The 25,146-nt window shown below is 56.6% G+C and overlaps 1 protein-coding gene across 1 annotated transcript in view; it reads right to left on the bottom strand.

The window, feature by feature from the left end:
• Positions 1 to 7,843: 7,843 nt before the first annotated feature.
• Positions 7,844 to 25,146, bottom strand: part of Cals (calsyntenin 1) — a gene marked incomplete at its 5' end in the record, with an annotated part of 55,676 nt that continues 38,373 nt past the window's right edge. The window contains 7 exons of the mRNA XM_037233878.1: positions 7,844 to 9,382; positions 10,869 to 11,038; positions 11,642 to 11,972; positions 12,440 to 12,621; positions 14,403 to 14,593; positions 20,373 to 20,505; positions 22,179 to 22,352. Of these exons, the coding sequence (XP_037089773.1) occupies positions 9,224 to 9,382; positions 10,869 to 11,038; positions 11,642 to 11,972; positions 12,440 to 12,621; positions 14,403 to 14,593; positions 20,373 to 20,505; positions 22,179 to 22,352 (1,340 nt within the window). The remainder of the gene's footprint in view (positions 9,383 to 10,868; positions 11,039 to 11,641; positions 11,973 to 12,439; positions 12,622 to 14,402; positions 14,594 to 20,372; positions 20,506 to 22,178; positions 22,353 to 25,146) is intronic.

The following is a 25,146-nucleotide window of genomic DNA, read 5'->3' as shown; positions in this document are numbered from 1 at the left end:
CTTTCAACATACATCTTCGTAGTTTTGGGCCCAAGTGGCAACGCACAAGAAATAATTTGAGCCTCTTTAACACATATTCACTCACCCGTAATAATGGAATTTGCCAGACAACTGCGTTCTCAGCCTCTCTTTATTTTCCTCCCACCCATCCTTTTGCACGGAAAGAATATATTTCATATCTGCTTCAGTTGCACATCTGGCACAATGCACGCCACACCAATATGCTCGACCACTGTCCTTATTTTAAACGAAGTAACTGTAAGCACTGGCTCAGTTAAATCCTTAATAAAAAGAAATGCCTGCCACTGGCTTCCTATCACTGCTAATTCCCATTACAGTCTGCCTGTCACAGCCCTCCAACGCGCGCCTACCCGACCCCTTCCCCCGAAATGGTCCACTAATGAAGGATCTGCATCGCGCCACGCGCCGGGTTCATGGTCAGACAGATTGCGCCAAAGAAGGAAAGAGGTGCACGTCAGGGGGTGGTGAAGAGATACCGAGAGAGAAGAGCAGACTGGCTGATCAGTTGTTCTGCTCTTCGACTTACATTTTGAAGTCTTGAGGTGTTGCCTGCAGAGCACCGGTCGCCGCTGTCCACCGAGCGTCTACAGGACTGCGCTGGCGAGGGCACTCACCGAGCTTGTTCCATCCACACATGCTACGGTCCCGTTATCCCGTCCCGGTCTCAAGCAGACATGCCGCTGGTTCCCCCAGACATGCTGGTTTTGTTCTCCTCTGTAGGGGCCGCCCGTGGATCTGCCTGCCGCCGGCCGCCTCTCCGTGGCTCTTCCCATTTTCTAACATCGGCTCCGAAAAGCCGAACTCGCCCCCGGCGTTTTCGTCAGCCGTGCATGTCGACGCTATGACCGACAGCTGGCGCCACGCTCCCCGGACCATCGACCTTTCGGCCTTCAGCCAGGTATTCGGCCCGTAACCAGGTACTTCCCGGGTCCGCTGGACGCTAACTCCACGAGGGCAAAGGCAGGTACTGAAGTACCGGCTTTAGCCAGACATTGAAATGCTTATGTGCCTCAGTTGTGCCGTGGTGACTGCTCTCCAAGAATTCGAACCAGTAATCGTCCTGTTTTTTTTTGGTTTTTTTTTCTTCGCAACGGCTGTCGTTGAACCTTTACGATCGCTGGCTTGTGAGCTTCGATTTCGAACGTCGGCTTGCTTTTCTGTGGGTGTTAGTGGGGGGTGTGGGTGTGTGCGAGCGCGTGTGCGTATGCGTTGCGTGTGCGTGTGGGTGTGCGTGTGCGTGCGTGTGGGGAGGGGGCGCACAAGCATTATGGATAGGGATATTTCCCTGTGTATTAGCGCACAATCATGTAAACAAGAAAAAACGCGTAAGCTTACTACAGTCTACAAGGTACAGCTCTGTTTAGTGTCTGAATTATATGTTGTGTTCAGGCCGCAGTTCAAAATGGCTTCCGTTGTCTTCGTGGATGATGGCTTTTTAATACTAGCGTAATGAAGGCCAGAGGCGTTTCGCCATTATGCCTTGGGGGTCTGAGCCTTTCCCGAATGTTGGCTTAATCCCCCTTAATGTCCTTCTGTGTTGTCTGCAACATTACTAGTTTTGCTTGTTTTGCAGGCATTCTGATAGTTACCGCACCTTGGCTTACGATTTACTGAGAGCTACGCCCAGCTGAAGGAAAGTGTTGAAGTCGGACAGGATGATGCTGGACTAAGAATAAGTGCCGGACTTGGAATTAATTTGTTTCCGCATGAACTGTGTCCACGTGACATTTATCAAGAGGTTAGCCTGTATTTTCAAAAGCTATTTATTACTCAAGAAAGCTGCCGAGACGCTACTTCGACTCGAGCGCAGTGGCGGCTGCAGTAAAGCTCCACATTGAGGAGGGAGAACAATTTCGGGTTATTTTGGAGCGAATAACTATGGCTACTACAACTGTGGATTCCATATCCCTGTTATATGGAGCCTCGACACGGAACCAAACAGTGCGCTCCATGTCCGTCTGAGCCCTTCGGACCCACTTCCCATGCGGGAATGGCGCCGGGGCCCGCGGTTTGCAGTGTTCGGGGTCCCTGACAATGAGGGCCTCCTGTGTCAGTCAGGGGTCACAGTGCCTAACAGGGATCTTGCAGCGGCGAGCCACCTCGAGGCGGCCAGGAGCGGTGTTTGAGGGGGCCCGAAAAGAGGCCAAAAGGTCCTTTGAAACCAAGATTAAGGGCCCGATCAGTAGGCCGAAGGGCCAAAAGGGCTGGCTGTATGTCACATTAATGACCCCACCCGTAAAGCCATGATATCAAATGTCAGTAAGAGGGCCTCTTGCACTGGTTAGGGGCCCCTAAGACAGAGACAGAGACAGGGCTCCCCTGTTTCAGCCAGAGATCATCAACACCGATCAGTCGACTCCGTGTCGGTCTGAGCTCTGCGGCCCATTTTCCAAACAGGGACACGATAGGGTACGCGACTTGCATTGGTCGAGGCCCTGCAACAATGCGGGGGCTCCTGTATCGTTCAGGGGCCAACAGGCCCTATAAAGTGTCCTGTGCCAACCAGGGGCCTCCAGTCGGTCAGGGAAAGATTTGCTTAACAGGGACGGGGACAGAGCCCTGAATGACAGAAGGCTTCTTGCGTTGGTTGGGGTCCTTTAACAATGCAAGAGAACACCAGAACTTATCATGATTGTTCACATTAAGGCAATGGAAGGGTCCTTTGCCAGTCAGGACCCTAGTAATGAACAGGAGCCCTTCAACCCATTTCCAGCAGGGACCCGTTGATCCGAACTTAAGTCTATGTGTCAATTATTTGATTACCTGCGGCGATCAGGGATCTGTTGGGTCAAGGAGGGTTCCTTGCCGATTCAGAGCCAGCTGCGTGGGTCTTAAGGCCTCTTGCACCAGGGACCAATGTGCCATAATGCGTCCCTCTAACGGCCTGCAGATCGACCTGGGGATCCCGCACCGTGTCGCCAGCATGGCAACCAAGACACCCCGCAGTGCGGAGGGAATGGCCCTTCAGCTCTTGATCGGGAACGATAATGTCCCCCCTGGTGTTCTAGTGAAGGTGATCCCTCACCCCAAAAAATAAGAGGTCCCATTATAATTCAATAGGGCGGGCAGAAATGGGTTCAAAAATGAAGAAGCCCGTCCCATGTTGCCTGAGAACGTTCATTCTTTTGCAGAACCGACCCATGGAGCAAATTACCGCAAAGGCTTGAGGCTGCGCGCTTGAATCTCGAGAGCAAGGACAGCGATGGCCTAGGTTGTAGTTTGCGTACGGCCAAACAGCGTTGGCCACTGCAAGCAATACCGATCGGCGGGCGCCGTGCACGCGAGAGCGACCGCTGTGAAGTGATGCCTCCGATTGTCTTTCAGAACCAGTTCGTACCTTTCGAAGATTGCACTGTGCCAGATTACAGTACCACTTCACAGTGCTGTATGGGTCAATCCGTTCTTATCATCAATCTAAAAATTGCACTTATGTGAAATATACGCCTGGACTACCATTGATGCGTACAGTTTCATGTACTTAGGTGTTCAAAAAAGCCTTTTTCAACTTTCAAACGCGTTATCCTTTTTGTCCTCCCGTTGTCCACGCTTTGGTGTTAGCCTCGGGACCAACGACGCGTGGCCTACGGAGACTGTAACGTCTGGCGTCGAGGTTTTTGTTGCTGAGATTTGCGAGCGCTCATGTTCAAGACTATGTCACATAAAATTATCGCCAGACGATTTAGACTGAATGTGGAACATTTCCAGACAAACATAGCTACATTCGCGGGGTCCTTAATACCGCAATACAACTGAGGTCAAAACTCTGGCAAAGTTTCTGAACCCTATCGGTTTAGGTGTCCACTGAACTATTGTAAAATGAAGAGGGCCGGCGATTTATTTCATGCAGTCGTTTAATGCATGGTGCCTTCAGTTTATTGGCTATAAGAATCAGACGGAATCAATCCCTCCGTATCGTCTGGCTTTTGTTCCAATGATAAAAGGTAAAAATGTAGAAATTACAAAGGAAAGCACGCTCCGGTTAACAAATGGACCATATACGGTAATTTCAGTGGAGTTCTTTCACTACTAGAGGACACTTTTTAGCTCTGTGGCCTCCCCCCCCCCCCCCCCTCTTGACGAGGCCCTGGCTGCGCTCTCGGCCACAACAATGAACTAAACGATGCCTGATCACTCGCCGACTACTTGAATTCCTACTCACTACTACACGCGAATTCTTAGGCTTGAACCGAACCGACGTGCTCACCGGTCTTAAGCTCGTTGCGCCGGTCACTTATGCTCTGAGACCTACGCCCTAACCACCCAGACTCTGGCATGGCTAGCAAATAACACTTCATTCCAAATGAAACTTCCGAAACGAACATATTGCAGATGCTAATGAAGCAATGGGATTCATTTACGTATACTGTATGTGGTTTATAGCTTTTAAAGTTATACTGCAACAGCTTCTAGTAAATTTGGCTACAAAGGGTCCCGGTAGTGTAGTGGTTAGCGCGTCTGCGTTAACCGCTGCACGTCTGGGAAACCAGGGGTAAGGGGCTCGATTCACCGCGGTGCCCGCCCTTCCTGCCAGGGTGAGAGCCAGGCGACGTCATATAGCCCCAGCAGCTCAGTGCGTCGTAAAGTCCCAATGACACACAAATTTGGTTCCAGGTAACAAATTAGGACAATTTTTATAATAACAATTTAGGTTTCAAATTTCATCGGTGGCACAAAGGATATCCCTCCGGCCTGGCAGGCTCACCTATGCTGCCTTCCAAACTGAAGCCGAACAAAATTATCACGGTAGGAGGCAGCGCGTTGCCCCTTGCCCCAGACATCTATACATATATATATATATATATATATATATATATATATATATATATATATATATATATATATATATATATTTGAGTCGTATATTAATAGGTGACCTTTACTGTCAAAATAATGGCCTTAACTGCCAATTTTCAATCTTACATGAAACACTTCCGGCATAATTTTCCACTTATAATTTTCCACTTTCCACAAGTTTATTTCTTTCTCCAGCGTTTGCCTTGTCTTCTTTTGGTCGTGGAAAAGTAAGGGTTTTTGCGTATGGGTCAAAATGAGTGCCTTCTCAGTGCACGGAAACATCCCCATGGCCGAAATTTCCATTGAAGAGCTATGTAACGCACTACAAGCTGCGTTTTATACCCAATACTCAAAGCAGAAGCTGCCATATTGAACAAGGTTCAGAGACGGACAGACGACCGACACAATAATTATTGTCTAAGTTGTCGTGCTGTGGTGGTGACTTTTTAGGGTAAATTGATGAACTCTGAGGTCAAGCTAGGTTGTTCGGATCCCCCATATCTTGTGTTGCTATACACTGCAGATGTCGGGCTGCGCTCATCGGGCATACGTAATTGTTTGAGACGCTATTTCAGTCGGGTATCATTTGGATTGTATACATTTGATTTCTGGTAATTCAAGGCCCAACTTACTTAAGAGACTAAATATTTCCGCGGTGATTTAATTTGCCACACCGTACATTTGAAGCTATATCAATCAGCTGTGTCAGGTCAAACGTCACATAGTGTACAAGATCTTGCAACGGTTACCATGGTGCAGATCTGAACGCAACTAAGGGCAAAGCAGGACGTGATGAAGTGGAGCTTAAGAATTTCGAGCAAGCGACTGAATATTACACAAACTAGACACACTACATTACACAACTAGAGCAGCTGCAGCTCCAAGTACAAGTAAGGAACAGAGAAGCTGGGTCAAATTCACAAAAATGCTCCTCAAGGTCGTCCGGTGTTTTCTGGCCAGATGTTGTCAGGTCTCACAGACAAGCATGCACGGAACACGAGGTGGATGTCTTCACCTTGCAGCAGCCTTTTAGTTTTGCCTCGCAGGCTTGTTTGCTATCAGAACCCAGATCTCGGGTGCTGAACTTCTGGTGAAGTCGAAATCTACTCGAACTGTTGGGAGTCACGAGCTGCACCGAACTGTTCGGAGTCAAGAGTCGGAATGCACCCCATGCGTTGTGAGCCAGAGTCTAAATGGAATTTGCTGAGTCAGAACAAAATCAAGCACAAGCCTGCTCAGCACCACTGCCCTAGTGTACGGGACCAATGCTTCATTTACAAGCAGGCAACGTCCACCAACCGGATTCTGCGAGTTATTGGGGCCATCCGAGGCCGTGGGCTTGTTAAACTTCCTGGCCGTGGCCTTATCAGGAAAGAGCAGACGTACCTCTGGCCAGGCAGCGTGCAGGCTCACACCAGATACCGTCCCCAAAAGGGCCGCTCGCAATCAAGCTGAGCCAGCCGTGGCCAGACTGGCACCCAGGCCGCGCTCCGGGTCAGGTCAGGTTCCGCCGTGTCGGGGGGCGCCTCACAGAACTCAGCGGCTCGCACACGAACGGCAGCGGTGCCTCGCACGGCGCGACGCGGGCTACGACTGCGGGGACTGCTATCCTGACGCAGTTGACGGTCAGTCTCGACTGCAGATGGGCGCCGAACGCGTCCCACTCGAGGTACCATGCCGACCCTGTCCAAAGCTACCCAGCTGACGTCGGTGACCTGGTCGTGCACGCCGACACAGAGGCGGCCGGTGACGCCCTGCGCGCAGCGTGTGCGGCCAGGATGGTGTGCACGCCCTCCTCGGGCGGCCGCCCCCCCCCCCCCCCTCCCCCTCCGCCAGCTGGCCGCAGCGCTGGTCGGCCGCGTGGCAGGCCAGTGGTGCCGTGACCAGCAGGTAGCAGCGGGCGCCGAGTCCAGCCAGTCGGGCGGGCAGCCTGACAGGAGCCCGCCACGCCGGGGAAACATACACCGCGGGCGATGTCTGGTCACAGGTGCGGTCTGTGGGTCAATCATTGCGCTGGCCACTTGGCAAGTTATGCAGGCACCGCCAATTCTTTGGCTCTTCATTGGTATGGAGACCTCAAAAGATCGTGCCGTCCAGATTTTTCCAAGACGCGGTGGCTGTTATACTCCGTAATGTACTTCGGTCCTACCCATTCGAAACCTTCCTGCCGACTGGAATGACGCTGCCGAAATTTCAACTCTACTCTGTTGATAGAGACTAGTTTCAATCACCGGTTCAAAGTCGTGCAATTATTGTGGGATACCCCTTGGTTTTTTTTCCGCTGGGCTCAGGAAGTAGCAGCTGCCGCGGAACGGAATCCAGCCGGTGCGCGTATGTGTGTGTGTGTGCTGTGTTTGTACGTGTGTGTGCGTGCGTGCGTGTGTGTCATGAGGGCTTTGCGACGCATGTGTGTGTGTGTGTTGTGTTTGTACGTGTGTGTGCGTGCGTGCGTGTGTGTCATAAGGACTTTGCGACGCATGTATGTGTGTGTGTGTGTGTTGTGTTTGTACGTGTGTGTGCGTGCGTGCTTGTGTGTCATGAGGGCTTTGCGACGCATGTGTGTGTGTGTGTTGTGTTTGTACGTGTGTGTGCGTGCGTGCGTGTGTGTCATAAGGACTTTGCGACGCACTCAGCTGCTGAGACTGGTATTACCCGCCTCTCACCCTGGTAGAACTGCGGGGAATCGAACCCCGTACATCTGGTTTCCGAGGCGGCCAACTTGAGCACGACACTTCCGCCGCCCCCTGTGTGCGAGAACAACTGAGCCGTTCAGACTCAAGCTGGCCGCAGAACGGCGCGCTTCAGTAGGCGAGGCTGATAATAGTGACTCTCGCAGCTTCTATCTCTGCTTACTGCGGGAGCAAAGTATAGCGAACATCATTTTCCGTGAGTTTGCGGCGTTCTGTCTACGTACCACGGTCTAGGCGTTTTTTTTTTTTTGTTGGGTCGGCAGATCCGTTCATTCTGAAGGCCCGATCACGCGCAGTTTGACGGTGTTTCAGTTTTCCGGTATATTTTTAAAGGCAGCTGGTGGTGAAAGAATTTATTGGTGATCTACATTACAAAAAGTATCGGCGTTGACAGACTCAACCTATCAGTGCGACAGCTCTTAAGGTATAGAGATTATAACACTGGACATTTCCACATCAACAGAACACATTCTGCACGGGTTCAGGGCGCGCGCGTGACGTCATGGGTCACGTGACCCCTCCACGACCGTTAGCGCACGAATCGGAACCAGAGCACACCATGTGATGCAAGATGGAATGTTAATCGGACAAACACCCGCACCCGGCCTCCGCGCGGCCCGGCCGGCCGGGAGCCTCCCACGGCCGACCGTGACGTCACTGGGACACGGCCCGATCAGTGACGTCACCCCGCGCCCGGGCCGCAGCGGCGTGATATGGCTGTCAACGGACCGGCGCGCGTCCAGCGAGCCGATCTCGGTCGGGCGCTGGCCAGCGCTGGCCGGCGCGCGCGTCCTACGCTACGAGACACGGCCCGGGCCGAGCCACCGCGTCGGTGCCCCGGGATATGTGAGTGCGCAGTACAGGTGGCGACGGCGCTGCTGGGGCCGGGTGGCGCTCAGTGACCGGCCGCGACAAGCTACGCTGATTATGTCCACAGGTCAAATACCAGGCTGTACAGTCCACAGTTTAAACACCAGACTGCGCAGTCAGCGCCGGACCGGCCAGTCTGGACCGGGTCAAGCGATCTGCCGCTGGGCTGATCAGTCCAACACCAGACTGCCAAGCGTGATACCGGAGAATTCGCCGCGGCGAGATAAACGTGGCTCCAGACTGCCCGATCTGTCACTGGGCTACCAGGTCGGGTCGCCGGCCGACCTGACCCAGACTGAAGAGTCTGGTGTCAGACTGCCCCGCCCGGTGCACCGCACGGCGTCGGGTCCATTCACTGCCGCAGCGTCGGCCGCGGCAGCGCGACCACGCGCCGGCAGCGAACACAAACTCCACAAACAACAGCTGCCAACGGAGAACGAATCCGACATATAGACGGTGCGCTCGAGATGCGGCCGCGGGCGCCACCCCGGTCCCCTCGCGTCGCAGCCGCGCCGGCAGCGGCCGACACGCGGCCGGGAGAGGGTCGCCGGTTCCACGGCCGGCGCTCTGTCGGGAGTTATTGCTGCCGGAGGTTGGTGGCGGCACGGGGCGGTCGCGGCTCGACTAGAAGTGGGTTAGCGTGATTGGGGACCGCCCGGTCGGCCGCCGGCCCGCGCGGCCGCGCTCCGCTCCGGCCGCGCTCCAGTACGCCTGGCGCCAACACCGAACGGCTACGCCACGCTACTCTACGGTATGGCACTTGCCTGGGCGCGGCCGGCGGCGGCGGCCGGCGGCGCCGGCGGCGGCGAACGGGGCCCGCCGCTATCACAAGCGCGGCGCCGGCCGGCTCAGATGGCCAGGCTGTTGTCCCACTCGAGCTGCTGCTTGCGCGGCGGCGCCACGTCCTCGTCGTCGTCGCCCTCGCCGTCCGAGCTGTCGTAGTCGCTGCCGTCGTCGGAGCTGTCCTCCTCGCCGGTCGCCTGCGGCCCGCCGCCGGCCGCCGCGTCCTGTCGAGGGTAGAGCTGCGGTCAGTGTCGCCGGGGGGGAAGGGGACTGACGACGGGTCGTTCGGGTCGACAGGGCGTGGTCGCGTCGCGACAGTATACAAACGACGCCCGGTGCAGACAGCTGACAGCAGTAGCGCGGGCCTGAGGTGCTCATCTATTCCGCCTGAGCCGTCTCTTACATCCCAGCTCGCGCGCCGCCCCAGCCCGCCCATACCATCTCCCAGTCAGCGGGGACTGGCAAAGCCGTCCTCTTGCGGCGGCCCGGGCGGGGTGGTGTCGCCGCCGGCGCAAATCCCTGCCAAGGACCTCCCATCTCCCCTCCACTCGCCCGGGATCTGCAGGCGAGAAAACAGGCGCCGCACGGCGGCCCGGCGCGTTCTCCTCCGGGGACCGACTGGCCGCGGCGCCGCCAGCCAAATTACACGCCGCTACCCAGCCATCATATTTCCAAAGTGAAAAACGAACGGCTGCGGCGGCAGCAGCGTGAGTGGAGAACGCAGCGCTGAATAACGCGAGGAAAGTAGGCCTGGCGATGAGAACAACAAATGAATGGACGCTGGAATGCTGTCGTAAGCAGACGAGGCCAAACAGGGAGATGTTGGCGAATCGGGCAGCTGACATCGCTTCTCAAAGAAGCGATGGTAGCGTTAGTCCTCTGTGTACAGCCCAGATATTGCTGCTACGCATGCATGCATATACCTGAATGCATTGCACGACCCATGCACATGCACATGATCGGCACATGCCGCGCACAGTAAAATGTACCGACAGCGGTCAACCCAGGTACCGATGCAACCATCCAGCCAGGCTGGTTGCCTCGGGTTAATCCCTGTGCCCGCCCAGGCCCAAGCAAGGCCAAATCCGGCTGCAACAAACCCATAGCCGGCTGCACCCAGCCGGCGGCCGTTTGAGGGCGGGGCAGCTCTCGGAAAACTAATCTGTCGGGTCGGATGCCGCCGGCCACTATCCGCCCAGACGAGGCGATATTGAAAGGCGGCCATCGCCGCAGGACACAGGGGATCTCCACTGCGCGGAGAGCGCCGATGGGAGCTGGCAGTGTGGCTACCGGCGGACTGACGACGGCGTTCATACGGAACGTCGATGAAGTGCTGGGCGACGTGTGAAACTGAACACCGGCGGCGTGACGACAGAACATCATGCATCGATACCAATATATCGACTTAAGAGCTAATTCACCCCATCATTCCGCGTTGAATAGGTCCCAAGCCCGTACACTACCCTCAGTCGCCTTCCTGTAATGTTCCCCACCTCACTGAGGCATCTGCTGCTCCCCACCCGTCGGCTCCTAGCTCCTCAGCCTCTCCAAAGACAGACGCCGACGCTGACCCTGACCCTGACGCTGACCCTGACGCCGGCGCTGACCCTGACGCCGACCATGACCTTGACGCTGACCCTGACCCTGACGCTGACGCTGACCTTGACCCTGACGCTGACGCTGACCCTGACCCTGATGCTGAGGCCTCACCTGCTCCATGGGGTTGACGGTGATGTTGAGCGCCGAGTCGTCCCAGGCCATCTCGGCGTCGGCCGACTCCTCCTGGTGGCGGTGGGCGGCGCGGATCCGGATCACGCCCAGCACGATCATCGACACCAGGAAGCCGATGCACACCACGATGATGATGGTGACCGCGTGGCCTGCGGTGCCGGCAGACGCGCGCGCCTCGTCAGACATCACCAGCCGTGCTCATGCGCGCCGCACATCGTCAACGCTACGGCGCTCAGAACAGGTGTCAACATTCCCGCCCCCCCCCCCCCCCCCACGGCGCCCAGCTCCTGCGTCTACTGGCATAAATGGCAAGCGTCTGTTGTCCGGTTAACCTGCATCGTCCAAGCTACTCACTGGGCACAGCCCGCATCTAGTAGACGAACCAGGATTTGTGCTGCCCTGAGGCAGCTCGCTTGCCCTACTCACCCTGTACTAGAGGTTGGCTATGAGGCGACCCTTTGCAGTGCAGCCTCCAACTCCCATAAGGTCACATATGACGTCATTTGCACCATCCCGGCCCCTCCAGCGTACCTGAATCTCGCTCACCCTCCCCACATCACCAGTGAGTTCCTCCGTGTCCGCGCAGCACTCTAACACTTTAAACTTCTAGAAGTTTTGAATGTCTCCGCCGGAATTTGAAAGGCCCGGAAGAGGCTCCCAGCCCCCTCCCGCCAACCGTCAGCGCGATTCAGCGCCACTCAGCGCAGCCCAGCGCCACTCAGCGCGACCCAGCGCCAGTCAGCGCCACTCACTCGCTCCGGCCGAGTGCAGCTGATGACCGGCCGTCCACGACTTGAGCTGCACGTGATGGCGCGCGTCCTGTATGTGTGCCACCGGCGCCGGCACGGCCTCATGCTGGGCCGGCGCGGCGGCAGCCGGCTCCTCCGGGGCGGCGGCGGCCGGCGGCGCGGCCGTCGTCGGCCGCTTCGGCGGCTCGGTGCGGCGCGCCGGGTGGATCACCGTCAGAGTCTGCACGTACTCGTTGCTGATGAAGCGCTCGCTCATGCTCGAGCAGAGCAGTTTGAACGCCCGGTTCAGGTAGTAGGCCGGCTTGCGGTTGGTGTACTGGACGTAGCGCAGCGCCTAGGCGAACGGAAGGGGAGGGGAGGGAGTGAGCGACGACCAGCGCTGGACAGACGGGCACATTGTGTGGAGGCTTGTCACGGTCAATCGGCTCCACGATATTCAGATGGAAAGTCCTGTGGCCCCCGTCACGTGGACTCAAAGCCAAATTACGTTGATAGATGGGATTCCGCATGCTTCTCATAAGACGGTGCGTCGAAATAATACAGAAAGCTTTTCAACTTCTCCACTTAAGTGGAACCTAGTTAAGACATGGCTGAAGTCCAACATTCCCAGGCCTAGCGATGTCTGTGACCGGCACCTTCTTGACGGTCACCGCTTCCCGATAACTCCCAGAGTTCCGGTTCATCTCCTGATACTCCTGACCTGCACTCGCCGGCAGCGACCAGCATCCTGGCAGCTCTGCACCGTCCTCCTGACGCCGCTCGACTCCTGTCGCTACTCTCCCGCCCCGGCCCGTCACCCACCTCCTGGTACTTGGCCGGCTGCCCGGGTCCGTGGACCACCAGACCATCCTTGTTGAGCTTGGCACGCAGCTGCAGGTCCTCCAGCAGGCGCTGGTTGAGCGCCAGCGCCTCATGCTCAGGATTCAGCGGCGGGTACACCGTCACTGTGCACTTGTCCAGCTTATGGTCGCCCTGGCGAACCGCTGAAACGGAAGCGAGCGGGTCAGGACTCAAGCGCGCGCGTGGTGACACTTGCACTCCGGCCCACGGCAGAATGGAGACAGAGCATGGCAATAGAACGCCTATGCACGGAAACAGAACAGGATGCTCACGCCTGCGAACGCACGCGAACGAAAGGCAAACGATGTGATACGGTGAGATATCGTAGCGCGGTGCTGGCATGTGCGACGTGATGGCTGGCTGAGTGCGGATCGCCGGACGGGTGACCCGATACGCGGCATAATGCGGGCCACTGAGGCCGAAGCGAGGTGTTTTCCCGGAGGCTGAGCAATCTCGGCTCGCCTTTCCATCGTGCGCCGTTCCAGCCCGTCGTCACCCTTTCAGAGCAAACGCCCCTTATTAATTTTCCTTTCCAGACGGCCGCGTAGCTCGCTATCATAATAAAAACGTTCGGGCGATGAGCAATATCTCATAAAGGACAGGCTCAAAGGGCGGCAGAGATGGGTGTCGAAACAATTTGATGCCGGGCGAACAATTTTCCGCCGGCCAGCCGGCGTCAATGCCCGCCGGTTGCGGACGCACGGCACAATCAGGCCGGGTTGGGCCGGGCGGTCCCTTATCCGCCGCCAAAGGTCAGGCAGCGCTGCCGCAAAGCTGGCGCGTTCCCTATCAGCCGGTGCCGGCCGCCGTAATGACATCGCGACCACCGCCGCCGCGTGACGCGTGTGGCACGTGACGCCCGGCCGACGCCCGCTTCATCAGCATGCATGCCCGGCCGGCCGGCTCGGGGCACGATATGGTGACACGGCCGGGTCGCCAGGCCGCCGGCGGGAGGGGCTGAGGGGCGACCGCAGGTGGCCCGCGACTCTGATCAGTTGGCGGCGTAGCGGGCTACACTTCCCCAGCAATCTCCGCCAGGGCGCGCCGGCTACAGCCCGTCTGGACGTGAGCCTCACCCTTGTGACGGATTGGGTGAGCACGTGACGTGAAGCCTCACGTGATCTGACGTCTCCTGCACCGGCGGCGCTCGCCACTCTGGTCAATAACTTGCTCACGGATGTAGGTAATATATATATATATATATATATATATATATATATATATATATATATAGCAGGTTATTGACCAGAGTGGCGAGCGCCGCCCGTGCAGGAGACGTCAGATCACGTGACGCTTCACGTCACGTGCTCACCCCATCGCACAATCGTATGTGCGCAGGAAGGCGCCGACGGCGAGCACAGTCGACGAGGCCTGATCAGAGGGAGACGCCGACCCGACGCCGACACTGCGGCTACACTGACCGACACCTCAGCGTCGACACACGACAGCTCCGCAGAGAAGCCCTCGAACTGGGCCTGACCACAGGCCTCCGCCTTCGCCCATCCTACGCGCCTCTGCTCCACCTGCTCACCTACTCACCTAGTCACCTATTCAGTCTACCGTTCCACCCAGCACGGCGTCAAGGACCCGGCCTCTCGATACCCTCTCTCCTCGCTTGGTGAGTTGCAACAGCTCACACCCGTCGTAAATGGCACCATTTACGAGGACCTCGCTCGAGGAGCACGTGAGTTTGACTTCTAGTTTGTTTTTCACATATTTAATTAACAGGATGAGTCACTGAATCCAAGCAGCAAACGCTCTACACCCCTACTGTCACGCGCCAACGACGGGGTTAACATCTCCAGATCTGCATGCCATGGCGGTGGCGGTTGGAGAGCGCACTGAGCGGCGGCATACCGTTCACACCCCTAGATCCGCATGCTCTGACAGAAGCGGTTGCAGAGCGCCCTGAGCGGCGGCGTACCGTTCAGCTCCATTTGGTCGGTGCCGGCCAGGATCTTAATGTCAGGGAACACGGCGACGCCCGTCTTCAGCTGCTCGTAGTCGTCGGAGAAGTTGTCGGTGCCGTTGACAGCGATGTGGAGGTAGCGCGGCTGACGCACTAAAACGTAGCTGTCCACCACTGGGATCTTCACCACCTTGCCGCTGGTGCACCTAGGCGGGGCAGAGGCGGTGTCAGGCACGCCGACAGGGAGGGAGCACGATATCAACGTGGACCTGGGCAAGTGAGGCACCCAGGGAATATAGTGTTTTGACAGGGACCTGGACGGAGGCAGAGGCGGCGTCAGAACCGCAGTCAGGGAGGGACCTCTAACAGAGGCGCACAGGCGCGCTCCGCACAGGCGACGCCACAAACGCTACCGGGAAGGACGGCAGGCATGTTTCCTTACGAAAAAAAAACAATGCAAAAGGACGGCACAGACGGCAAGAATCACAGCTCAGCTCCACCATGGCATTTGTTTGTTGGCCAGAGTTCGGCGGCGGTCATAGGGTGGCCCAATCCACATGTCCTCAGAACGCCCCCTGAGCGTGGTTACCCCGAACAGATAAACTCCCGCGGAGGGTTTGGCTGTGCACGCTAAGGCCGCACACTCCGCCACAAGCGCCAGCCCAATGCGAGCGTGTCCACCTCGCGCTGGCGTCCCTGTCTTGCATCATGCCACGCGGCCCACTCGGGCTTAAGCGGGTATCCAGCTGATCCGCGCGCGTCCCGCTAAGACCCTTCTCCCATCCGTTGGGCAGCAGAGACGGCGGCCGTGGAGCCTGCACTGACGACTGGAGGCAATGACGCTTCTCCCGAGTCATTACGTGGCGCAGCCGCTCCGGAGCCGTCTGCTCGCGCCAATTACGGCCGAATCGGCCCGAGTCTCTGCGACGACACCTCGTTACCGGCACCGCCGCGCCGAACAAATCAGCAGCGAGTTAAGACGAGCGTGGTCCGAAAACGCCCCGCTGATTGGCGCCGCGCGACGGAGAGCAGCTTCGCCAGAAGCGGCACAAACACCACCTGATGCATCGCTCGGAGAGCTGATCAGTTCGGCAGCCGTCGGCTTGGGTATGAATGATTCGCATTCTCCTCAGCGGTCTGGCACCGAAAGACATTGCATAATCGGACGCTACCTCTGCCTGGGTGAGAGGACGCCAACAGTGCTTTCGAGCAGAGTTTCACGTCAAGACGGCGGTCAGAATCTAAGCACGTTACAGCCTGGTGCCGAGTTGAGGACTTAAAAATCACTGCCGCTAGAGTAAACCTCGCACAACTCTTGCTGCGGGCGCTCCCACCCGCCGCGCCCCGCAAAGCGCAGCCCATTAGTGTGTTTACTGCGTGAGTCTCCTCGTCGGATGATCAAAAGATTGGAGCGGCTTCGGCTGGCTTCACAGGTTCTGACAGCAGGCTATCATTCCCAGAAACGCTGCAGAGCCCTCGCGTCCGGCGGGACTACCGCGCCAATCGCCGGAAAGCGCCCCGCAAGGCTGGCAATCACTTGCAGCGCCCTCTGGGCTATGAGTCGAGCGACAACGCTGATCGAGTTTCAGTTTGCTTTGTCGAACTGGCAGCACTAAAAACAGTGGCTTCCCGGTAAATGTGCGTGACGCGAAGATGCGTGTAACACTTGGGTTACCTTAAGTTTCGTGGTTAAGCCGCACCTCAGGGCAATCAGATGCTCAAGATTCGATTCCCCGCGGTGTCTGCCCTTCCTGTCAGGACGAGTGGCGGGTGACACCATATAGCCTCAACAGCTGAGAGGGTGGTAAATCCTCATGGACACGATGCCATCGCCCCAGACCGTCCAAACATTATCAGTGGATCCTCGTAAATTTACACTGAACAGGACGGTCAAAGTCCTAATTTGGATCTACTTACCACGATTTCGCTACATCCCAGACTCCCTTACTGTTTTGCTGATGTTTGGTTACGTAGGCAGGCCTTTCTACATATTATCTGCAGAGCAATATACGAAGTATGTAAGTACCTACCAAGCCAATTACACACAATTTAGCAGCTTGCCTCCATACCCTCGGTATTGGACGATTCAGTTTCTACAGGTCTAGACGTGTGGCGCCCACTGCAATCCTAAGAAAGTACATATGTGGTTTATTACTGAGGACCATTAAGCAACATGCGACTCCAGTCCTAGACAGTTTTTGCGCCATTTGTACGGCAAGGTCCTGTGTTCAACGAAGAGTTCTTCCACAAAAACTTTTGTCCCCAATCTTTTTTTTTACCTCCAGGAACATTCGACTTACGCGATCTTTGGCACAATTACTTTTTCCCTGTGCGAACCTTAGAACGACGAAATTTTCTGCTGGTCAAAATTTTGTCTTGGACTAACCTATGCTATGGACGAACGATTGTCCTTTAAGAGCGCGACGCACTCTTACCCCCGACGGACTTTGTTTAGACGGACTCTGGCCCCGAAAGAAATTTAGCGTCGTGGCTTTTGTCTTTTGCGAACTTTCGTCCCCGTATGATTTATGCGCGACGAACTTCTGCGCGACCAACTTCCTTCCGACGAAATCTTGTCCATTAATTTTGGTCATACGAAGATATGTCCGAAAATGGAATCAAGGCAATCCACCGATACTCGCATGAAGAGTAATATACTGATCGACAAAAATCGTGCAACCCAAATGAAGACCCAACGATGAATTCAATCCCATCACTTACCAGCCGAGTAACTACCGGAGTTGAACCGGAGGAGCATAAGCACTCCATCGACAAACCCACCGGCGAGCTATCAATCACCGCTTGAAGCACGCACTACGACGGAATCTTTATTGCATCGTTGGAAGGTGACGAGGACTGGAACTACCGGACAACAAAGCAGTTTACTCCACGAAAACTCCAAAACCTCTCACTCGATGCCAAGCATCGGCGAGTTTCCACGCGTTTGATCGTGACGACGCGCAGGCTGGGGGCCGCGTGGTCCAATTTGTCAGGTGGTGACCCCGCTGCTGGACCAGAGGAGGGGCGGAAACGCTCCAGTCCAACCAACTGTGGCTGATCCCACTCAAAGACTAAAAATGGATAACGTTGAGCACCGACGCCGGAGGCAAGAGGCGACCTTTTGGTCTCACAAGAACAAACCTGTATCGACGAGACAGTATTAGTGGCCTTATTGTACAAGGAATAAGGTATTAGACTCATCGGGCGCATACTTAGGAATACACGTCAAAACGACATATCCGCTGATGCAATCACGCACGCACGCACGCACGCGCGCACGCACACACACACGCACACACGCACACGCACACGCACACACACCACACACACACACACACACACACACACACACACACACACACACACACACACACACACACACACACACACACACACACACACACACAACACACACACACACACCGCTGTAAGCAACAACACAAAATGAACATCCACAACTACCGAGCAATATGCATGCGCGCATCGCCTCGTGCGGCCACGCAGAACACCATTCGACGCACATGCCAGGCCAACGTCCCAAATGCGGCGAGCTCGGCGCGGTGCGCTTCCGGTGCAGGTGGCAATCAGCTGACGGTGAGGTCAGCTGTCACCAGTAGAACTCCGTGCTAATATCGGGCGCGGCTGGAGAGGTATCCGGCTGACGCCAGCCTCGACGGGGGAGGGTTCGGGGAGGGGGGCGGGGAGGGGGGAGCTCGCACAGCCGGGGCTGGTGGAACGAGAGCGGGTTCACTCTGGGGCGCCCGGAGGTAGCGTATCGCGCCTGGAGGCAGCAGCCTTGATTGTAGAAACGACGGGAACCGCGTGCGATTATAGAACGTCGTCTGACAGTTGTAGATGTGAGAAGCGAAGCATGCAACGAGCCAAGGCAGGTTTCATCATCCCCCTGCTCCGTCAAGATGCCCTCTGAGCTGACAGATTAACGGGTGTCTTACGGAGAAACCATGGCTTTGGTAACCTGAGCGGATTATTCACACGCTTCCCAGTACGCTCTATGGAAGACCCAATGCGCGCGTCATCCTGCAAAGACAGCTGAATCAGCGCCCCCTCCCCCTCCCATTTCCCACTGCCGAGGATCATCAGGAGCGGCGCCATATTCAGCAGCGTTCTGTGCCTCCGCCCCAGCCGCATGCGGGTCCGACGGGGCGGAAACATGGAGCAGCCACGGGGCACAGACGACCGACGTAAACAAGGTGAGCACGCATGCTTCGGGTCGGGATTAAACCAGAAATGAGATCTGTCAGCAGAACGCAAACAATCGCCAGAGGCAGTACGTGAAAAGATTGCGAAACAGCCGATAGCACGCAAACCAACGATGCCAGTTAACAATGACCCACCGCAATGTAAACAAACAAGGCACCACAATGGTTCAAAGATGTAGAGCACAACATTTCCGTTGTAAATTGAAGCAAAGGAAATTCAAATAACTCCGGTCAGAGGAAACGAAAGGGCACCCACACACTAATACAAAGGCCAAACATTCGCAGCACTACAGCGCCAGGAGCGAGAAGGGAGCAGAAGTGGCGGAAGACCGTGGCTGCCACTGACGGCGGGGAAGGCTGTGGCTGCCACTGACGGCGGGGAAGGCTGTGGCTGCCACTGGCGGCGGGGAAGGCTGTGGCTGCCACTGGCCACACCCGGCTGACAACCACAGAGCGAGCGTCACAATGGCGCGCGACACGGGCGCTTCGCCAGCGATAACCCGCAAGCCCCCGAGCCAGCGGCGCGGCGTGACGGTCACGGCTGTGACGGACCGTGACGCTGGTAACGAAGCGCCGCCTGCCACGGCGGTTAACTTAGGGAGACGTATGGCCGTCCAAGAGCGCATCTGCCCGGCTGGGGACTGCGGCAAGATATCACGGCGACGAGGCTGGGCGCGCCCAGCACGGACCATGAGACGGGAACGGTCATAATGACGACGCGGGTAGTTCACCCGCCATTGTGAGAAAGGCTTTGCAGAGGATTAGTATCCAGCGGGACATCAGTGCAGTTTAGACGACGGTGGAAATGTTTTGTTCAGGATCTTGCGGCTCTTTTCTCCACAGAGGGAATCGACTGCCGAATTTCCTAGACTTTGCGGTGCTCCGATAGCACGCCATGCCTGATTCTGCTACAGCCGCCCGCATTCAGAAGAGCTGACTCATGCGATGAAGATCGTTGATGGAGTTGATACTCCCTTCTCGAGTGCTGGGAACAGCTTGTACCGGCTTTCCGGGTGATGCAGAACTCACAAAACCGTCTAGCCATGTGTTTCACCGCTGGCTCGTGTTCGACGTGCGGATTTGTGGAATTCTGCTTGCTTTGTTTGAGTTTCAGGTCTGTGGTCCGACCCGCGCGCGGGACAGTATCGGTCCACACAGACTCGGCCCGATCTCCCGCGAAGAGGATCGCCGTGGCGGGCCGTGAAATATTTCCAGATTTCGGGCTATCGGGCGGCGCAAGCGGGCCCGCCCGTCCCACCGTCACGGAAGCCTCCGCGCGAAGACCTCCTCCATTTTGATCACGGCAACAGTAATGCGCTTATGAATCCCAGCTTCCGAGAAAGTGCCGGCACATCTCCATTGTTCCGTAAAACAGAGCGATGTGGTATTGGGCCCTCTCACCCGGCCAGCGATATGCCTGCTACTGCAGTGCAACTACAACCTGGTCTTCCGCACCTTCAGCCAACGAGCTATTCTGGCTTGGGTGTCATGTACGCCATGTTCTGATTACTCAATCAGCATGCCTTCAAATTCAGTAAAGACTACATATAAATACACATACCCACGCACACACACACACACACACACACACACGCACACGCACACGCACACGCACACGCACACGCACACGCACACACACATATATATATATATATATATATATATATATATATATATATATATATAATTCGCACGTTTTAAATGTCCACAAGTTGCGGTTCCACCGTCATATTGATGGCCATGAGGCTGCACCGCTCGTACTCACACCAAGTTGGTGATGACCTTCAGACCACGTCGGCCGGCGGTGGGGAACTCGCGGGTGTTGACGTACGCGATCTTCCTGAACAGGCTCTCAATGTGGGTCCGGTTGCTTCCCTCCACGGTCACCTCCGTCATGTCTGCAAGCATAGCAAGGTCAGCAAATACCCCGTTCACAAGCAATGGATTCCCTAACAGCATACAGCCCAACCAGGTGGGGCTGTTGGCTTTTGGCATGCCGATAATCTACTAGAGAAATGTAATTTTGTGCACAGCATCAACCAAAAAATTACAAACTTCCATGCTATCGCTCGGTCGCACAAAATAAAAATAAGGCATCTTTCCTCGACCATGTTCTCGACCGGTAAACACGCACACGAACAATCTGCAAGCAAAACACGACTTTTATTTGTCGTATCATGGTAATGTTAACAAGCGCGGTAGGTATCGATAATATTATGCGACAGCTTGACATGCGTTGTTGTGTTGTCACCACACACACCTCTGGGTGGTTCTGGGCGTCAGATTCATAAATGTCAACGGCCAATTTATCTCCGAACACGTACGCCCGGGGGCCGCCGAGGTATTCGGTTTACGCTTTAGCCGGGATGATGGCGGCGGAGGCGAACTGATTGAATTTTGCAGCAGAATCGATAAGCGGCAAACTATCTTTCACATTTCTGGAAAAGAATGAGAAAACTGGCGGCTGGGCTTCCGACATCTTGGTGGAAACGACATGCGGCGCGCGAAATATTTCCGTTCTTTTCGGGTGTGCATCGAGGCGCCGGTAAATTGAAAAGTTAGAGGTTCAAAGCATCCTGGTGACACAAATCGGGAACATCCACAAAGCTCTCCGCGGCTCTCACCACTGGCTCGATGCAAACTATAGAAGCAGCTCTACCTCAAAGAAGCGGAAGTAAGAGGTTGTGGGTAGGGCGGCACTTCAACGGCAAAGTTGGTTAGATACATATGTCAGCACCACAGCCTGCGCCACATCAAGGAGTTGTCGCCAGGGTAGTGTCGCTGTAATGTGTAAAAATCATATTGGACTCGATGGCCGCGCCCGATGTCGTGATTCGTGCCAACCCCGAGCACAGCGGCGATGGGCGTCACGCTCCGAGCGCATGACTGCCGCCGGCGTCTGCTCATCTTGATGAATGAACCATCACGTAAAAATTTGTTGTCACAGACAAAGGTCACCGCTGATTTATTGGAGTCGATATCAAATTTTCAGCGAAACAGCGAACCGATCCTAAATACATAGCACGCAAGGCGCAAAAACCTGGCGTCGAAATGTAGCATCTGTTCTACCTCAGAGGTCAGTAGTGCTACATCTATCCGCTGTATCTACATAGGCCAGTCGAAAGCTGGCCTACCTACGGAACCTCGCTCAGACCAAGTCCAGTGGCCCGCTGCTCCGCAGGACAGAACCGGACAGAACCGGTATAAAGTGCACTTTATGCCCTGCTCACACCGCAGCGATACAGCGACGCGGCAGAACCAATCTACTGCTATTGGGGAGTGATACAAGCGCACGGCAGCGCAGCCGTCCCGTGTTGGCGAGTAATGCAGCGACACGACAGCACCAACTTACCGTTATTGGCGAGTGATACAGGGGCACGGCAGCACAGCCGCACCGCTATTGGGGAGTGATACAGGGGTACACCAGAGCCAGATGCAACGCTGTTGGGAAGTGATACAGGGGCACAGCGGCGCCAGACGTACCACTGTTGGGGAGTAATACAGGGGCACACCAGCGCCAGACGTGCAGCTGTTGGGGAGTGATACAGTGGCACGCCAGTGCCAGACGTACCGTTATTGGCAAGCAGCTCCATTCCAGGCAGCAGGAGTTCGACGGAGGGCGCCTGCAGCGACTCGCTGCAGCTGTACAGGCAGCTCAACACCTTCGGTTTCTCAGCGGCGCCGCGCAGCACCGACAGGCCAGCCATGTAGCCGTTGAAGATGTGCTTCATCCGAGACTCAGAGCCTGCAGGAACACAGATTACCGTTAGGTCGGCGGCGGAAAGGTCAGGTCGGCGGCGAGGGATGTCAGATCGGGTTGTTAGGAATGTTGCCTTGTGGTGGTGGCGCCAGGTGAGATGTGGGTGGTCCAGGGATGAAGGTGGCGCGGCCCTGGGCACCTTGGTTTGCCCGCCGATACAAAGCAAAGGTACCTTAGTTATCGCCTCAAAAAACCTCGCAAACACAGCAATCCTAATTCATGTTCAACCAGATAACGATTAACTTCGCATTTCATCAGTGGTGATGAATCGTACAACAAAAACGAAAACCCGCAACACCCTCGAAGCAAAAACAAACGAAAAGCGACAAGAGTCCGACACTCTAAACGACCATTTTGGCCGATACCACCGGGTGCAACCCAACCCACGCCCCCAAACCGCAGCACTGCATGGACGCCGACGCCAGCGGTGCTTGACGGCGACGACCTCTGTCAGCAGGCCGGCTGGTGTTAGGACCGAGCCCGCCCGCGGTCCTGGGGCCGTGGCCGCGGTGGAAGCGGGGGCGGCTCGACCGAGCCCGCCCGCGGCCCTCGGGTCATGCCGGCGGGGCTCGACCGAGCCCACCCGCGCTCCTCGGGCTAGGCCGGCGGTGGAAGCGGCGGCGGCTCGACCGAGCCCGCCAGCGGCCCTTGGGCTAGGCCGGCGGTTGAAGCGACGGCGACTCAACCGAGCCCGCCCGCGGCCCTCGGGCCATGCCAGCGGTGGAAGCGGGACGGCGACGGGCAAGATGGATTGCTCCACCGTCGGTGGCGTGGGCGGCTCGTCCCAGGGCCGCCTGAGTGGCAGGTGCCGCGATGCAGAGACGCTCAATCATTCAGGCGCGACCGTTTGGGCGGGGCCACGCTCGCTCTGGGCAGCCCGCTACCGTCGGGGGCGCCGTATGTGCCTCAGGCGCCGGCCAGGTCGGGCCGCCGGGCCGGCGGACTGGCACGGAGCGGCGGGGGCGGGGGCACCGCGGCCCACCGCGGCACCAGGAGACGACTGGCGGAACCACGGACGAGAGATCAGGAGCTAGATGCTGGGTGGTAGGCATAAGGCATGCAGGTGGTGGGCATACGGATTCTCACGGGCATGGAAACAGCAGGGGCAGTGCCGGCCACCGATCTATACACCGCAGCGACGAGGGCTGTGAGAACCAGGGGGAGCCTAGGTGCACTCAACGGAAATCTTGCAGAATCCGGGAAGGACACAGGCTAGCGTTCCAAGAATGCTACTGAATAGCAGCTATAGACCAGGCTTTAGAGACCCATGGGAGAAGAATTCCATGAAAGCAATATGCTCTCGGGAAGCCTTGAGTACAAAAGACTACCTCGCGCTGCTAAGCGGATGTCATTAAAGAGATACTAGTGACTCCTGGATCGTTTAAAGACAGTGCTTTTAACGCTCCAATGACAGCGCTTTAAGACTCCGACGCAACGCAGGGAATCTCAACACCGCTCCAGTCCGCAGTGATCCACAGCTTAAGCCGTGCTTGCGGCTGCGGGCTCTAGCCGGAATTACTGCCAGAGCCGACCGAGGCTGGCCTGCCCAGCACGGCTGCCGCAAAAACAACCAGCGCCGGCCGCGAAGCCTCGCGGCGAGCGTCAGAGGCGGCGGCGTCTGGTAACGACGGCAGAGCGAGTGCCGCGAGTCGGACGCGTCAGACGCGCGGCCGGGATCCGAGAGATGAGACGTGCGGCCGGGGATCCGAGAGATCATACGTGTGAGCGGGGAATCAGAGAGATCAGACGTGAGGGTGGGAATCAGAGATCAGATGCGCGGCCGGGGATCAGAGAGATCAAATAGGCGGTCGACGGACTGGACTGATCAGACGTGCAGGCGGGGAATCAGAGATCAGATGGACGGCTGGGGATCAGCGATCATACGGGCGTACGGGGCATTGGGATCGGACGGGCGGCCCGGGGAGAGAGTGAGAGGTGAGGTGAGATCGGAGAGGTGATTCGCCGCCGCCCGTCCGGCCCGAACCGCTTTCCTTCCCGAGAGAACCATGGCCGAAGCTCGAACGGGCGGGCCAAGCTACAACTCACAGGCAGACCCGTATTGTCGAGACTCCCATTGAGCTGAGAACATTGCCGAGCGACGGGGCGACGGGCCTGCCGCCCGAGCGTTTAGCCACCATGATGGACGACGCATGCAAGCTGAAAGTACGACGCCAACCCTGTAATATGTGCGAGTGTACGATGTCGTTCCTCCCCAGCCGACACATAGCTCCCCATCAGACGTCGGAGCCTCACTGAAATAACGAGCGGTGGAAAAGGCAACGAAAGAATATCCGCCATTCCCGCTAATGTGCAGCATCGCTTAGGCGGAGAGGGCAATGGCTGTAGCCAGCCAAATAGCCGTGGAGTGACGCTCCTGACCGGACAGTGTGGCCTGCGGGGAGAACGTGGAACGCGCTGATGTAGTTTTAGGCGACGCTCTTAGTCGGACGATGCGGGCTGTGCGTTGATGCGGGACGCGTTGATGCGGTGTTTTGTAAACTGAAGTGACTGTCCTGATCGGACAGCGTAGACTGTGCTGTGAAACGGGACATGTTGATGTGGCGTTAGGTGACTGTCCTGATCGGACAGCGTGGACTGTGCTGTGAAACGGGACATGTTGATGCAACGTTAGGTGACTGTCCTAATCGGACAGCGTGGACAGTGTTGTGACGCGAGACGTGTTGATGTGGTGTTAGGTGACTGTCCTGATTGGACAGCGTGGACTGTGCGGTGAAGCGCGACGTGTCGACGTCAGCGCCAGGTGAAGCCTCTGTCCAGG

The sequence above is a fragment of the Pollicipes pollicipes genome, unplaced genomic scaffold, assembly GCF_011947565.3.
Source record: "Pollicipes pollicipes isolate AB1234 unplaced genomic scaffold, Ppol_2.1 Scaffold_7231;HRSCAF=8579_pilon_pilon_pilon, whole genome shotgun sequence".
Taxonomy (NCBI): domain Eukaryota; kingdom Metazoa; phylum Arthropoda; class Thecostraca; order Pollicipedomorpha; family Pollicipedidae; genus Pollicipes; species Pollicipes pollicipes.
Note: the sequence above shows the minus strand (reverse complement) of the source record. Positions and strands in the feature narration are given on the sequence as shown.